At 43.7% G+C, this 16,225-nt stretch overlaps 1 protein-coding gene across 1 annotated transcript in view; it reads right to left on the bottom strand.

Annotated features, from left to right (window-relative positions):
• The window catches only part of cbfb (core-binding factor subunit beta), an 81,583-nt gene that overhangs the window by 43,304 nt on the left and 22,054 nt on the right, over nt 1–16,225 (bottom strand). Inside the window, exon 3 of the mRNA XM_084315503.1 lies at nt 828–944. Coding sequence (XP_084171629.1) covers nt 828–944 — 117 coding nt within the window. The remainder of the gene's footprint in view (nt 1–827; nt 945–16,225) is intronic.

Genomic DNA, 16,225 nt, shown 5'->3' with positions numbered 1-16,225 from the left:
TGTCTGTCTGTCTGTCTGTCTGTCTGTCTGTCTGTCAGCATGTCTGTCTGTCTGTCTGTCTGTCTGTCTGTCTGTCTGTCTGTCTGTCTGTGTGTCTGTCTGTCTGTATTTCTGTCTGTCTGTCTGTCTGTCTGTCTGTCTGTCTGTCTGTCTGTCTGTCTGTCTGTCTGTCTGTGTGTCTGTCTGTCTGTCTGTCTGTCTGTCTGTCTGTATTTCTGTCTGTCTGTCTGTCTGTCTGTCTGTATGGCTGTCTGTCTGTCTGTCTGTCTGTCTGTATTTCTGTCTGTCTGTCTGTCTGTCTGTCTGTCTGTCTGTGTGTCTGTCTGTCTGTCTGTATTTCTGTCTGTCTGTATTTCTGTCTGTCTGTCTGTCTGTCTGTCTGTCTGTATGTCTGTGTGTCTGTCTGTCTGTATTTCTGTCTGTCTGTCTGTCTGTCTGTCTGTCTGTCTGTCTGTCTGTCTGTCTGTCTGTCTGTCAGCATGTATGTCTGTCTGTCTGTCTGTCTGTCTGTATTTCTGTCTGTCTGTCTGTCTGTCTGTCTGTCTGTCTGTCTGTCTGTCTGTCTGTCTGTGTGTCTGTCTGTCTGTCTGTATTTCTGTCTGTCTGTCTGTCTGTCTGTCTGTCTGTCTGTCTGTCTGTCTGTCTGTCTGTCTGTCTGTCTGTCTGTGTGTCTGTCTGTCTGTCTGTCTGTCTGTATTTCTGTCTGTCTGTCTGTCTGTCTGTCTGTCTGTCTGTATGGCTGTCTGTCTGTCTGTCTGTCTGTCTGTCTGTCTGTCTGTCTGTCTGTCTGTCTGTATGTCTGTCTGTGTCAGTGAGACAGGTCTTACCTTTCCCGTCTCTCTCTCGAAGTCGACATACTCTCTGGTCGGCGCCTGTCTCTGGTCGCCATGGAGATTAGCTGGGAAGAACTGGAGAGACAGGTTGGTACCAGTGGCTACAAAGGCCTGGAGGGAAAGACAGGCAGAGAGAGGGAGAGACAGGCAGAGAGAGGGAGAGAGGGAGAGAGAGAGAGAGAGAGAGAGAGAGAGAGAGAGAGAGAGAGAGAGAGAGAGAGAGAGAAGAGAACAAGAGAGGGAGAGACAGGCAGAGAGAGGGAGAGAGAGACATGCAGAGAGGGAGAGAGAGACAGGCAGATAGAGGGAGAGAGAGACAGGCAGAGACAGGCAGAGAGAGGGAAAGAGAGAGAGAGAGGGAGAGAGAGAGAGAGAGAGAGAGAGAGAGAGAGAGAGAGAGAGAGAGGAGAGACAGGCAGAGAGAGGGAGAGACAGGCAGAGAGGGAGAGAGAGGGAGAGAGAGAGAGGGAGAGAGAAACACATTAGAATAAGTATCCCTTATAAATAGTTAATAGATCACAAACTGGCCATTTTCAACGAATCAGAAGGGTTGAACGAGTCACTCCACGTCCTGCTAAAAAACAACAGTCCACCATCTTTAAATCACCTCGCGTGAGCCATTTAGCAACATAGCATTTATTTTTCAGCAAGAAACAAAGTGCAATAAAAGTGCAATAAACTAAAAAGGATACATTCACAGTGTGTTCTGCCTCATTTGTTGATGAAACAAAACCAACATCAACCCAATTTACCACCAAGAGCGGAGTTTAGTCTCACAAAAAGATCGCAGATTTTGTTAGCTTACGTGCTAACGTGATTGGGATGTGCCATTATAATAGTATAGCATTGTGGCTAGCATACATTAACGTAGTAACGTTAATGCTAGTAGAATGAATGGATGAAAACGTTATTTAACAGATTGCAGAATGGGTACAATACAATACGCCTCAATACAAACAATTGTTAAGGGGATGCAGTCTGGACTGAGTTCCTTATAACAATAACTTGACAACACATGAGTTTAGTTTAGCCGCAGCTACATGTTTACTCTGGTCAGGTCAGGAATGCGACAACAGACATCATCAGTCGATCACAACACTCTTCAACACAGACGATACGTTTTTCGAACAAAAGTTTGTTACAATCATTTTCATATAACACTACTTGGGACAGCTCTGCTGTAAACACTGGAAATAACCTCGATTTCTATGCCCACACGCAACCACTGCAACTGGGATGCGCGCAAAACTTCACCCTGGACTCCGATTTTCAAAGACCACGGTTGCAGTGTTCCAAAACCCCGGTTGTGTGTGGGCGAACAGTCCAACTGCGCACATACAATCACGGTTACATTAAACCCAGCGTTCATGTGGACAGGGCCTTAGTTGTTTCTGCCAACCTTGAGCAGAAAACTATTATCTGCAAGCGAGTTGTTGTCAGACCCTCCACAGGTGGTGCTAAACACAGACAGGTGGCGCTAAACACAGACAGGTGGCGCTAAACATAGACAGGTGGCGCTAAACACAGACAGGTGGCGCTAAACACAGACAGGTGGTGAGACAGGTGGTGTTAAACACAGACAGGTGGTGTTAAACACAGACAGGTGGTGCTAAACACAGACAGGTGGTGCTAAACACAGACAGGTGGCGCTAAACATAGACAGGTGGCGCTAAACACAGACAGGTGGCGCTAAACACAGACAGGTGGTGAGACAGGTGGTGTTAAACACAGACAGGTGGTGTTAAACACAGACAGGTGGCGCTAAACACAGACAGGTGGTGTTAAACACAGACAGGTGGTGTTAAACACAGACAGGTGGTGTTAAACACAGACAGGTGGACACAGACAGGTGGTGTTAAACACAGACAGGTGGTGTTAAACACAGACAGGTGGTGCTAAACACAGACAGGTGGTGTTAAACACAGACAGGTGGTGCTAAACACAGACAGGTGGTGTTAAACACAGACAGGTGGTGCTAAACACAGACAGGTGGTGTTAAACACAACAGACAGGTGGTGTTAAACACAGACAGGTGGTGTTAAACACAACAGACAGGTGGTGCTAAACACAGACAGGTGGTGTTAAACACAGACAGGTGGTGTTAAACACAGACAGGTGGTGCTAAACACAACAGACAGGTGGTGTTAAACACAGACAGGTGGTGCTAAACACAGACAGGTGGTGTTAAACACAGACAGGTGGTGCTAAACACAACAGACAGGTGGTGTTAAACACAGACAGGTGGTGCTAAACACAGACAGGTGGTGTCAACCTCAAGTCTGCCTCAACCAGGAACACTAGAGGTGCGGCAAGGGGGGACTGTACAATCCCTTTAAAAAAAAGTGTATTTGGCCAGGCCGTCTTTTCATACAGAGCATCCCACCAATGGAACTCAATTCCTCAAACAATTAGAGTGTCCACATCATACCATTCATTTAAGTGCAGGGTTAGGGAATGGCTCATTGATAACCAGAACTGTCAACACTGAGGTGTCTGTATGTGTATATGTGTGTGGATATGGATATGGTGCGTCTGTCTATGTCTGGGTCTCTTAATATGTCATGATGTGCTCTGTCCTTGTGTCCATGACTGTATTGTGACCTGTATCCCTACTATGTCTATGTGCTTTTGTTGTGTTTTTATTCTAATGTATTTATCTTGATTTTATTCTGTTTTTATTGCTAACCATTTTTTTTTACACAGGATTTTAGCCTGTACCTTCTGGCAGGGGGACTACCAATGGAAATTAGCCTTTTGGCTAAAATTGGGTGCATTTATATTGTAAAATGTTTTATTAATGTACACTGTCCCCCTTGAACAAATACAGTAAACCTAAACCTAAACCTAAACACAGACAGGTGGTGTTAAACACAGACAGGTGGTGCTAAACACAGACAGGTGGTGTTAAACACAGACAGGTGGTGCTAAACAGAGACAGGTGGTGCTAAACACAGACAGGTGGTGTTAAACACAGACAGGTGGTGCTAAACAGAGACAGGTGGTGCTAAACACAGACAGGTGGTGTTAAACACAGACAGGTGGTGCTAAACAGAGACAGGTGGTGCTAAACACAGACAGGTGGTGTTAAACACAGACAGGTGGTGCTAAACACAGACAGGTGGTGTTAAACACAGACAGGTGGTGTTAAACACAGACATGTGGTGCTAAACACAGACAGGTGGTGTTAAACACAGACAGGTGGTGTTAAACACAGACATGTGGTGCTAAACACAGACAGGTGGTGTTAAACACAGACAGGTGGTGTTAAACACAGACAACACAGACAGGTGGTGTTAAACACAGACAGGTGGTGTTAAACACAGACAGGTGGTGCTAAACACAGACAGGTGGTGCTAAACACAGACAGGTGGTGTTAAACACAGACAGGTGGTGTTAAACACAGACAGGTGGTGTTAAACACAGACAGGTGGTGCTAAACACAGACAGGTGGTGCTAGTGGTGCTAAACACAGACAGGTGGACACAGACAGGTGGTGTTAAACACAGACAGGTGGTGTTAAACACAGACAGGTGGTGCTAGTGGTGCTAAACACAGACAGGTGGTGCTAAACACAGACAGGTGGTGTTAAACACAGACAGGTGGTGTTAAACACAGACAGGTGGTGCTAAACACAGACAGGTGGTGTTAAACACAGACAGGTGGTGCTAAACACAGACAGGTGGTGTTAAACACAGACAGGTGGTGTTAAACACAGACAGGTGGTGTTAAACACAGACAGGTGGTGCTAAACACTAGGGGTGGGAATCATCAGTTTCATCACGATACGATACGATATCGATTCTTTGGACAACGATACGATATTTGCCGATATCACAAAGTCTGCCACGATACGATACGATACGATTCAATTCAGGTGTCTGCGATCGATATGAGGCGATATTATGTGCCCATTTAACACAATCAGTCACATTTAGATCAACTAAAAAAAGGCTACGGAAATATCAATTGATGTATTTATTTTTGAGCTCTTCCAGACATTTAAATGAAAAACAATCTATTGTTTTTAATACAAATAGACCTCCTGTTCACTTTTGTTTTTATATATTGAGCTTTAACACACACACAGACACACACACACACACACACACACACACACACAGTCCCCCACAGCCCCCACCCCTCCTCCTTCCAAGTCCCCTTTCCACTCTCCTGTTCTCTCTCACGGTTAGCTGCTTAGCTTTTAGCAGCCAACGTGACGTTCATTTAGATATTTAACGCGACGTTGGCATAAAGGAATGGCCTGTTATATGCATTTGACCCGTTGCGGGGAAAAAACTGCACAGACTTATATCGGCTCGCAAAATAGACGCTCTGTAGTGCTTTACAGCAGACGCAAACACTGCTGTAATTTCTACACGGAGTTTCACAATACTGGGCACCGGCGGATATGACTCGCGGGGATTTTCAAAATAAGAGTATCGCAATATGAATCGATCTTTTTACGTTGCGTCGATCCTATTTGATTATTGATAATAGATCGATATATCGATCTGGATCGATGTATTGTCCCACCCCTACTAAACACAGACAGGTGGTGTTAAACACAACAGACAGGTGGTGTTAAACACAACAGACAGGTGGTGCTAAACACAGACAGGTGGTGTTAAACACAGGCAGGTGGTGTTAAACACAGACAGGTGGTGCTAAACACAGACAGGTGGTGCTAAACACAGACAGGTGGTGTTAAACACAACAGACAGGTGGTGTTAAACACAGACAGGTGGTGTTAAACACAACAGACAGGTGGTGCTAAACACAACAGACAGGTGGTGCTAAACACAGACAGGTGGTGTTAAACACAGACAGGTGTTAAACACAGACAGGTGGTGCTAAACACAACAGACAGGTGGTGCTAAACACAACAGACAGGTGGTGCTAAACACAGACAGGTGGTGTTAAACACAGACAGGTGGTGTTAAACACAGACAGGTGGTGCTAAACACAACAGACAGGTGGTGTTAAACACAGACAGGTGGTGTTAAACACAGACAGGTGGTGCTAAACACAGACAGTTGGTGTTAAACACAGACAGGTGGTGTTAAACACAGACAGGTGGTGTTAAACACAGACAGGTGGTGTTAAACACAGACAGGTGGTGCTAAACACAGACAGTTGGTGTTAAACACAGACAGGTGGTGTTAAACACAGACAGGTGGTGCTAAACACAGACAGGTACAGACAGGTGGTGCTAAACACAGACAGGTGGTGCTAAACACAGACAGGTGGTGCTAAACACAGACAGGTGGTGCTAAACACAGACAAACACAGACAGGTGGTGCTAAACACAGACAGGTGGTGTTAAACACAGACAGGTGGTGCTAAACACAGACAGGTGGTGTTAAACACAGACAGGTGGTGTTAAACACAGACAGGTGGTGCTAAACACAACAGACAGGTGGTGTTAAACACAGACAGGTGGTGTTAAACACAGACAGGTGGTGCTAAACACAGACAGGTGGTGTTAAACACAGACAGGTGGTGTTAAACACAGACAGGTGGTGCTAAACACAGACAGGTGGTGCTAAACACAGACAGGTGGTGTTAAACACAGACAGGTGGTGTTAAACACAGACAGGTGGTGCTAAACACAGACAGGTGGTGCTAAACACAGACAGGTGGTGTTAAAACACAGACAGGTGGTGTTAAACACAGACAGGTGGTGCTAAACACAACAGACAGGTGGTGCTAAACACAGACAGGTGGTGCTAAACACAACAGACAGGTGGTGTTAAACACAGACAGGTGGTGCTAAACACAGACAGGTGGTGTTAAACACAGACAGGTGGTGCTAAACACAACAGACAGGTGGTGTTAAACACAGACAGTTGGTGTTAAACACAACAGACAGGTGGTGCTAAACACAGACAGTTGGTGTTAAACACAACAGACAGGTGGTGTTAAACACAGACAGTTGGTGTTAAACACAGACAGGTGGTGCTAAACACAGACAGGTGGTGTTAAACACAGACAGGTGGTGTTAAACACAGACAGGTGGTGCTAAACACAGACAGGTGGTGTTAAACACAACAGACAGGTGGTGCTAAACACAACAGACAGGTGGTGCTAAACACAGACAGGTGGTGTTAAACACAGACAGGTGGTGCTAAACACAGACAGGTGGTGCTAAACACAGACAGGTGGTGCTAAACACAGACAGGTGGTGTTAAACACAGACAGGTGGTGCTAAACACAGAAAACACAGACAGGTGGTGCTAAACACAGACAGGTGGTGCTAAAACTGTCTCTCTGTCTCTCTCTCTCTCTCTCTCTGTCTCTCTCTCTCTCTCTGTCTCTCTCTCTCTAACATTGAGACAGTGGAACAGAGAGCAGCTCTTCTCATCAACATAATAATCACATCACTGACTCTGCTCCTCCTCTCTGCCACGCTACCTCTACACACACACACAGAGACACACACACACACACACTCACATACTCACACTCACAAACACTCACACACATACCACACACACAGACACACACACACACACACACACACACGCATTTAGAATCTTTATTTATGTGCACATAAAGACAATGTTTAAAGGACACAAATATTATCAGTGCACTTGTACATTGTGGGTTATTCTGATACAATCGTGACCAAATTGACAATGGCAACCAAAGTTACACAAACACATGGATGATGAACCTGACAATCTACACACAGCTCATGGATACAGATAGCAGCGTCTTCTCCAAATTGCCCGGCTGCCAATAATTGCTGACACTGAGCAATATCTTGCTGATTGTTTGGCTCTTCTCTTCGGAAGACCGGCCATCTGAAGGCCTCTAACACCCAACTTATGGACATGACCCAGGGCCCTCATGTATCAACAATGCGTAGAAAGTGTTCTATTTTTGTTCTTAACACATTCTGGGCCATTGGGATCCGTCTAATCCCACTCTATACGGCCAGCATTTCATAATAAACTTTCTTTGTGCGTGAGGCTGTTTGTAGAGCTAAATCTATACTTTATATTATTGCTATCTGTCCATTCTCATTGTCAATTGACACTATAAACCGTCCCTTCAATATGGCTTAAATAATTCTTTTTTTCATCAATACGTTCCCATTTTATAGCCTCGTGAATATGAGCGTTATATGGGATTGGTCTGGTATAATTCCTGCAAAACGAGATACAGGCCGCTAAGCTAATAACGTTAAAGCCCAACCTCTATGTTAAACCCTACTGATCAATTATGGGTAGTTTACATCATTGGTATATAATTTCATTATTTATTTTTTTCCATTTGACACCGGAAATGCCACTCTGAAAGAGTTAAAAAGGTCCACGCACGAATAACATGCATGCGCGAATCAAAAAAGCTTATCAAACACCGACGTCACAACAGGTGTGGCTTGCATATTAATGAGCCGAATCTAATGTTGCTTTTCCACTAAAATAAAGTACTCAGTTCATCTCCGTGTGGGGAGGCGGGGCTGCTGGTGATCAGCATGAGAGCTCCAGAAATGTCACGTGAAAAACTGCAGACCACTGATTGGTCAGAAGAGAGACGCGTCACTGTTTGGGGAGTCTGAACGAAAACAGAACGCCGCCATCTTTAATGTCTCGCGTAGGATGTCTTATGTATGTTTGCAGCAAGAAACAAGTGCAATAAAAAAGGATACAGTCACTGTGTATTCTGCCTCATTTATTGATGAAACAAAACCGACATCAACACAATTTGCCACAGAGCGGAGAGTTTAGTCTGACAAAAAGATCGCTGATTAGTTACGCTTGTTGTTGCGGGTTAGGGACGTAACGTTAGTTAGCCTAATGCTAACGTTAGCAGATAGACACGAGAGGCTATCTGTGTAGAATAGACACAATGAGGTAATGTTAGCGTTAGCATAATAGACACAACGAGAGTCTGGTTAATGTTGTTATTGATTGATTGAATGAAAACTGTGTTTTACTCTGGCTTGCCAAGCTCATCATAGCCCCTTTCGTGACTGATGCACCGAGTGAAGCTTGTGGACTCGATAACAGCGGCGGCCGCAGGGCGCCGGAGCCCGCAGCGCTAGTTAGCTCATAGCTATCGTGTAACACTAGCCTTTGCGGGCGCCCTGCGGCTGCCGCCGCCGTCGCGTCCATGGGCCCCCCGGCAGGGCACCCGTGGGGACGGGTCGGGGTGTACAGAGAGGAGAGAACCATTTTGGGTCGGCCGTTCATGCCGGCCAGCGAGCCGGATGTCGGGATATGTTGTTAGCACAATAGCTACCAAGCTAAGCTATGTTATCTACTAACGTTATAAACACAATATGTGTACAACGACACAATGATTTACATTATTACAAATATGGTAACGTGGTTGTGGCTTTTACAAATAGTGGTTAGCTTTAGAGATGGATGGATGGCTATAATCACGGAGCAATAGTGAGGTGAAACAGATACATTTCCATTCGGCTAGTAGTAGCAAGCATATATCTATGGTAGCAAGGCTCTCTGCCTGCCACTAGCTGTGTGACTCTCAGCGCCCCCTGGTGAGCCCCCTGTTGTCCTGCACCTGTTGTGACGACATTACACGCGCACGTTATGAAACCATTGATTCAAATATGCACGTGCGTGGTGATTGTGTTGGGCAGACAAAATGTTTGATAAAAACACTAAAACGGGGTCAATTTCAATACTTTTTTTTCCCTTCTTCATGAAAGCCACTGTTGGCCTAGTCCACATTGTTTATTGAACAAAAATACAACGTGGAGGTTGACCTTTAAATCGAATGGCGTTTCGGCCCTAGACAAGCTAGAGATAAAAATCAAAATTCATTTTTATCGGTATCATGGTCCACCATGAATGCATGGAAGGGGGGGGGGGGGGGCGGAGGACGTCGTTTCTCATCATTGATTACCAATAACGGCATTAGCCTCAGTAGCCACATTCGCTGATCGGCTGGTTGGATATGAGAGCAAGGCCCGATCGGGCTGTAATTTACAAGAAAAAGCTCTTATCGTGGGCCGGTTGGATCCCAAAAAGGATTTCCCAGTTATCGATCGCCATCTGGTAGATCGATATGTCCATTGGCTGATGATATATTCCTTTACTGCATACTGAATTCAGCATCTCAAAACGTATTCCATGCTACATGCTACAGGCATAGCTTTAGGTTAACTGGAAAATTCACCCATGATGAAAAAAAAAAAACACCGTTCTGCCACAGGGAACACTGCATTATCGAGACAGCGCCCCTACCAGGATCTGGCCGGTAATGCACTTTTCCGAATTCCCAGAGTAGGGTAAATCTGCAGTGCCGCTCGGTGACATTGAGTGGGATATTACAATGGAATAAAAGCCAAAACAACCTTGCCACGGACATATCCATGGTTGGCCCTCAACCGTTGGATCCGAAACACGTATATATACGTGGTTGGCCCCGAATGTGTTAAGCACAGAATTTAGAATGTGTGTACGCACAGAAAAATCTGGATTTATCAAACGTGCGTACACAGGTTCTACACACACTCCGTGTTGATAAATACCATTTGTTCTACACTCCGCGCTCGTGCACGATTTTAAGTATTTGCATATAGAACCGCCCGTAATTAACCATATACGGTCATGAAACACCCGCATGAAATGTGGAAAAGTGGACTAAGCCGAGCGAAGCATGTTATGGGAGAAATACGCGACAGGCTGACAGAGACGTGTACACGTACGGTGATGTCGGATATGATATCTATTAACCATTGCTGCCTGGGCAGCACAAACACTAATAAGGACCGTGCTGGAATATGACTGCCTTTTCCCGTTTCGTTCGATTAATAACCAGGGATTAAAGTTCTCCTCAATTTAATTCCAAATTGCGATGGATTTTCCGTAAATTTTCTACCTGCATATGATTTGTAGAGGCATACAATCTATTTTGATGTCGGTATTAGGTAGCCTATATAAACAATAATACAAGAGCATATACAAGAACAATGAATCTCACTACCATGTATGATGTAGCCTACGCCATGTGTAGCCTGCCTATATGTGATCAATACAAACTTGAACTTGAATTCCATCATCATATTTATATGTTGTGTGTGTCCACTATGTTTGTTACTTTGTTATTCCCCCCTCCATCTATGTAAAGCGGCCTTGGGTCTCTTGAAAGGCGCTATATAAAATGAACTATTATTATTAATTATTATTATTATTATTATTATTATTATTATTATTATTATTATTATTATTATTATTATTATTATTATTATCACGTCTGTGCGGGAGCTCACAAATAGACTGTTAGTCTCAGTGAAGTTTCAACGGAGGTAATTTATTCCAACAAATTGAAGTAGAAAACATTTCGTTGTGACCAATCTTATTTGGAAACATGACACACAAAATAATAGTATTTAGCTTTTTATTTGAAACAATATTTAATCGCGTTTGGAGGTGGGTGTTCTGCGTCTGCCCCCCCATGCCAAACAAGCAGGCCAACCTCTTGTTCGCGTGTGAGCACGTTATAATTACACTACTGTTGCTATTTTACAATGAACTATAATGAATTACGGTTCATACAGAACACACAGCAGTGTTGGAAGTAATGCACGGAAGCTTATTTCCACGTTGCAATAATAATATTCTACCGCCGGGCGCCAGGTACGCATGGTCAGAGCTGTGTGTATATACGTACAAAGTCAAGCACACGTTCAAATTGATAAGTCACACACTTAGAAATTATCGTACGCACGGGTTACGCACATATCTGTGCGTACGCACCATTGATAAATGAGGGCCCAGGCTTCCAAATATGAAGACTAAAAGTTTACAGTTGTAGCCGAGTTGTGATATGGTATGGTCTAACAGTTGATATTTTAACATTTTGGTTGTAAAGGCTTCCTCTAGACCAGGGGTGGGCAATTATTTTTCCCAGGGGGCCGAATGAGCAACTGAAAATATGTTGGAGGGCCGGGCCAAAATTCCAAACTCAATTATGCATAATATACATTTTATTTCTATATAAAAAGCAGTAAATGGCATTGTTTTGACCCCTGGTAAGAGTGTATGTTATTATTTGGCAATTAAAAGGTGAGGTTAGCTTTCAAAAATATCATTTATTCAAATAGAATTTATTTCCAAAATGATAAACAAAATGTGAAACATTAATAACAAAGGGCATTTTGAGTTTCATATACTATTGAAACAAGGATTTTCTTAGCTTTCTAAAGACATCACATCATCTCATAGCCAAAATAAACAAGACATGTCACTGAACTGCAGAAAAGTGTCCCAGTTTTGTAGCCTTTTTTACTTTACATGCCTATATTAAACATTGAATGTTTTCAGAACTGTGCAAAAGAAATAAAAAAAAATATCAAGTGTCCCATTTCACTTGTTATATTTCCACATTTTAGTGTTCTTCAGTTCTTTTCTTTTTTTCATTCAGTGTGAGAAATCCAGTCTCTGTTGAGCTTTAACAAGTCCATCAAAGTCAGGTTGCATGTCTGAGGTGGAGATGCAAAGCACAGCTGCCAGATGTTCATCAGTGAGAGAGGATCTGTACCTGGACTTGGTAAACGTCATGACTGAGAATGTCTGTTTACATATGTAGGTGGATCCAAAGAGAACCAACATCTTCTGAGCATGTCTCCTCATGTTTGGAAAGTTCTCCTCCTTGAGAGCAGAGTAGAACTCTAGCAGTGATGCTGACTTAAAGTGCTCTTTCAGTAGTGAATCAGACTGCAGGTCAATGAGTTCAAGCTGAACAACTATCAATACTGCAGGTAAAGGGAGAGGAAACCAGCTGCATTTCATCCTCAACCTTTTTGAAATCTTGAAAACGCCTTGAAAATTCATCATGCAGTGCTCCCAACATGGATGAGTACCTGTGCCGGTGATCAGCTGATGGTTTGACTTCTTTCATGGTTTTCATGTGTTTGAGATTGTTGCTGCCTAATTGCCTTGAAATTAATTGCAAGTTTGTCATGAAGGCTTTCACATGGCTATGCATTTCATGAGCAAAAATGCCCTTGCCCTGCAGTTGTGTGTTCAGTAGGGATGGGTACCGTTCAGATTTGAACCGATACGGTACTTTTCTGTACTTTAGTCTCTAAAAATGTAATCTACCTACCTCAGTTGTGAGAAAAAAAAATCCAAACTTCAAATAACCACACTTTCGACCGTTTTTGGCTTGCCCCGACTGCTTTGTTGTTGAATCAAGTCAAATCCTAGGTAAGCATATATTGTGCGTGTGAACGTTGACATGAAAAAAAGTAAAAAAAAAAAATTTTTAAGATTTTTTTTTTATCATGTAATCTTTCGCGGGCCGGTCAGAATCATCCCGCGGGAGGGCCGTACAATGCCTAGGTCTGCTCTAGACTGTAGTCAAACGTGCAGCCAACACAACACACACACACACACACACACACACACACACACATTTGAAATGTTTATTTATGTCCACATGAACAGAAGTACAAGGAAGCCTCATACAAAGGACATAAACACTGCCAGTGCAGTCAGAAAGTATGAAAGAACAGCCAGTTACAAAGTGCATGGACGGCAGAACGCTGTTACATACAGTATGGCTAAACTACCTGTCAGACACATCGGACACAAATCATGGGTAAAGGAAACAACGCCTCCTCCAAATTGAGCGGCTTCCTATAATAGCTGATACTGAGCAGTATACTCACACACGCACACACACACACACACACCAGGCCACGTGAGCGGATCGGCGCGGCCGAGAAATCCGCTCTTCGCTCTTTAAAGCTTGGTCCGCTCGCGTGTTGCTTAATGACAGCGGAAGAGTGCAAGGGCGCTTCCGCATTCTTCGCCGCGCATGCGCATGAGGTCCTCGCTTAGTTCAGACGCCCCATTCAACACGGTGAATCCCAAACTCGAAACTCCGTTAAGCTCCAGAGAGAGAGGCTGAAAACCGCCAGTTCTTGCCCGACGGATGGGAGCCGAATCGGGATCCGAGTTTTCTGATGAATAGCCCCAAAACATGGAGGTCGCGATTCGCGAACGGCGCCGGCTTCGCTGACCAGAGCTCTCTCAGATTCAAAATTGCAGCCTGGAACATACATGTTTCGGAACCAATGTGTAACTAGACAGTTACAATATAACATTTATATTAATTAACCCAGTTAATGCCTTAAGAGAAATAGTCTGGTGGTCAATTACTACGGAAATGTTGTGTCTTACTAATAATAACTAATTCCGCGGTCAATATAAGTCTCTGTGATACTTTCTGAATATGATTTGGGAATGGGCAGGGTTATATTAGAAGAAAGACAGTGTAAACAATATAATTAACTCTGAATATAATAATGACGAAAAATAAACAGGGTAGTGCTCCTTGTTGTGTTGTGTATCCTGTTTATTTTTCGTCATTATTATACCAAACAGCCCCTGTGTGAAAGCGACCTAAGATACTTCAACCTGCCCACTATACCAAGACATCAGAGACATATACATCAACCTACCCACTATACCAAGACATCAGAGACATATACTTCAACCTGCCCACTATACCAAGACATCAGAGACATATACTTCAACCTGCCCACTATACCAAGACATCAGAGACATATACTTCAACCTGCCCACTATACCAAGACATCAGAGACATATACATCAACCTGCCCACTATACCAAGACATCAGAGACATATACTTCAACCTGCCCACTATACCATGACATCAGAGACTTATACTTCAACCTGCCCACTATACCAAGACATCAGAGACATATACATCAACCTGCCCACTATACCAAGACATCAGAGACATATACTTCAACCTGCCCACTATACCAAGACATCAGAGACATATACATCAACCGGCCCACTATACCAAGACATCAGAAACATATACTTCAACCTGCCTACTATACCAAGACATCAGAGACATATACTTCAACCTGCCCACTATACCAAGACATCAGAGACATATACTTCAACCTGCCCACTATACCAAGACATCAGATACATATACTTCAACCTGCCCACTATACCAAGACATCAGAGACATATACATCAACCTACCCACTATACCAAGACATCAGAGACATATACTTCAACCTGCCCACTATACCAAGACATCAGAGACATATACTTCAACCTGCCCACTATACCAAGACATCAGAGACATATACTTCAACCTGCCCACTATACCAAGACATCAGAGACATATACTTCAACCTGCCCACTATACCAAGACATCAGAGATAGGGATGCCCCGATCGATCGGCCACCGATCGTTATCGGCCGATAATCAGTATAAATATGCGATCGGGGAATTCCGATAATTAGTCATATTCGCCGATCGCGGAAACTGATCAAGTGGATATCTCACTCGCTTGTCTCAGACGCACAGGACCTGCAAACTGCTCCTCCTCCCTAGCCCCGCCCGTACCCGTGTAGAGTTTGTAAACACAGAGGAGGCGGACCTCCTCTGCTGAGTCTAGATAGTGCATTCGACCTGAGCTAACGTTAGCTACCTAGCTATCGTTACTGTTTAAACAAAATTACCCAGTCAACTATTCACTTTTAGTAGGCATTGTCTAACGGTATTTAGCCGGCTAGCTACTGATAGCTCCGGATATCAACAAATGCCCCAGGAAGTCCAGTAGCCCATGTTGATATCTCCGTTAGCTTGCGTTAGCTTGCGTTAGCTGACGTTAGTTCACGGTTCAAAACGAAATGTCCGATTGAACTAAATAGTTGTCTTAACGTCATCTAGCCGGCTAGCAGTAGCTACAGATAGCTCCTGATATCAATGTCTTATAACATTGATTGAATGCGTATTCGAGCTGAGGGCTTGCTGAATGTGAAATGACCAAAGCATAACGTTACCAATAGGGTCCCGCTGCAGCGCCGGAGAATCCTTTTTGGAGCTAGGGCTACTAGAGTACACACAGACAGTGGAGCTGTTTGCAGATAGCGAGCATTTTGACTTGTTGCGTGGTGGCGATGTCTCGCAGATAATACAAGTACAAGTCTAATTATATAATATATATATTTTATAAAAAAAAAAAAAAAACTTTTTATATAAAATAATTTTTAATTTCTTTTTAATCAAAAACGATCGGTATCGGATCGGTATCGGCCGATATGGCTCACGACGATCGGTGATCGGTATCGGTGGCAAAAAACGTGATCGGGGGATCCCTAATCAGAGACATATACTTCAACTTGCCCACTATACCAAGACATCAGAGACATATACTTCAACCTGCCCACTATACCAAGACATCAGAGACATATACTTCAACCTGCCCACTATACCAAGACATCAGAGACATATACTTCAACCTGCCCACTATACCAAGACATCAGAGACATATACTTCAACCTGCCCACTATACCAAGACATCAGAGACTTATACTTCAACCTGCCCACTATACCAAGACATCAGAGACTTATACTTCAA

This window comes from Notolepis coatsorum, assembly GCF_963971535.1.
Source record: "Notolepis coatsorum genome assembly, chromosome: 6".
In the NCBI taxonomy this organism is placed as follows: Eukaryota; Metazoa; Chordata; class Actinopteri; order Aulopiformes; family Paralepididae; genus Notolepis; species Notolepis coatsorum.
Note: the sequence above shows the minus strand (reverse complement) of the source record. Positions and strands in the feature narration are given on the sequence as shown.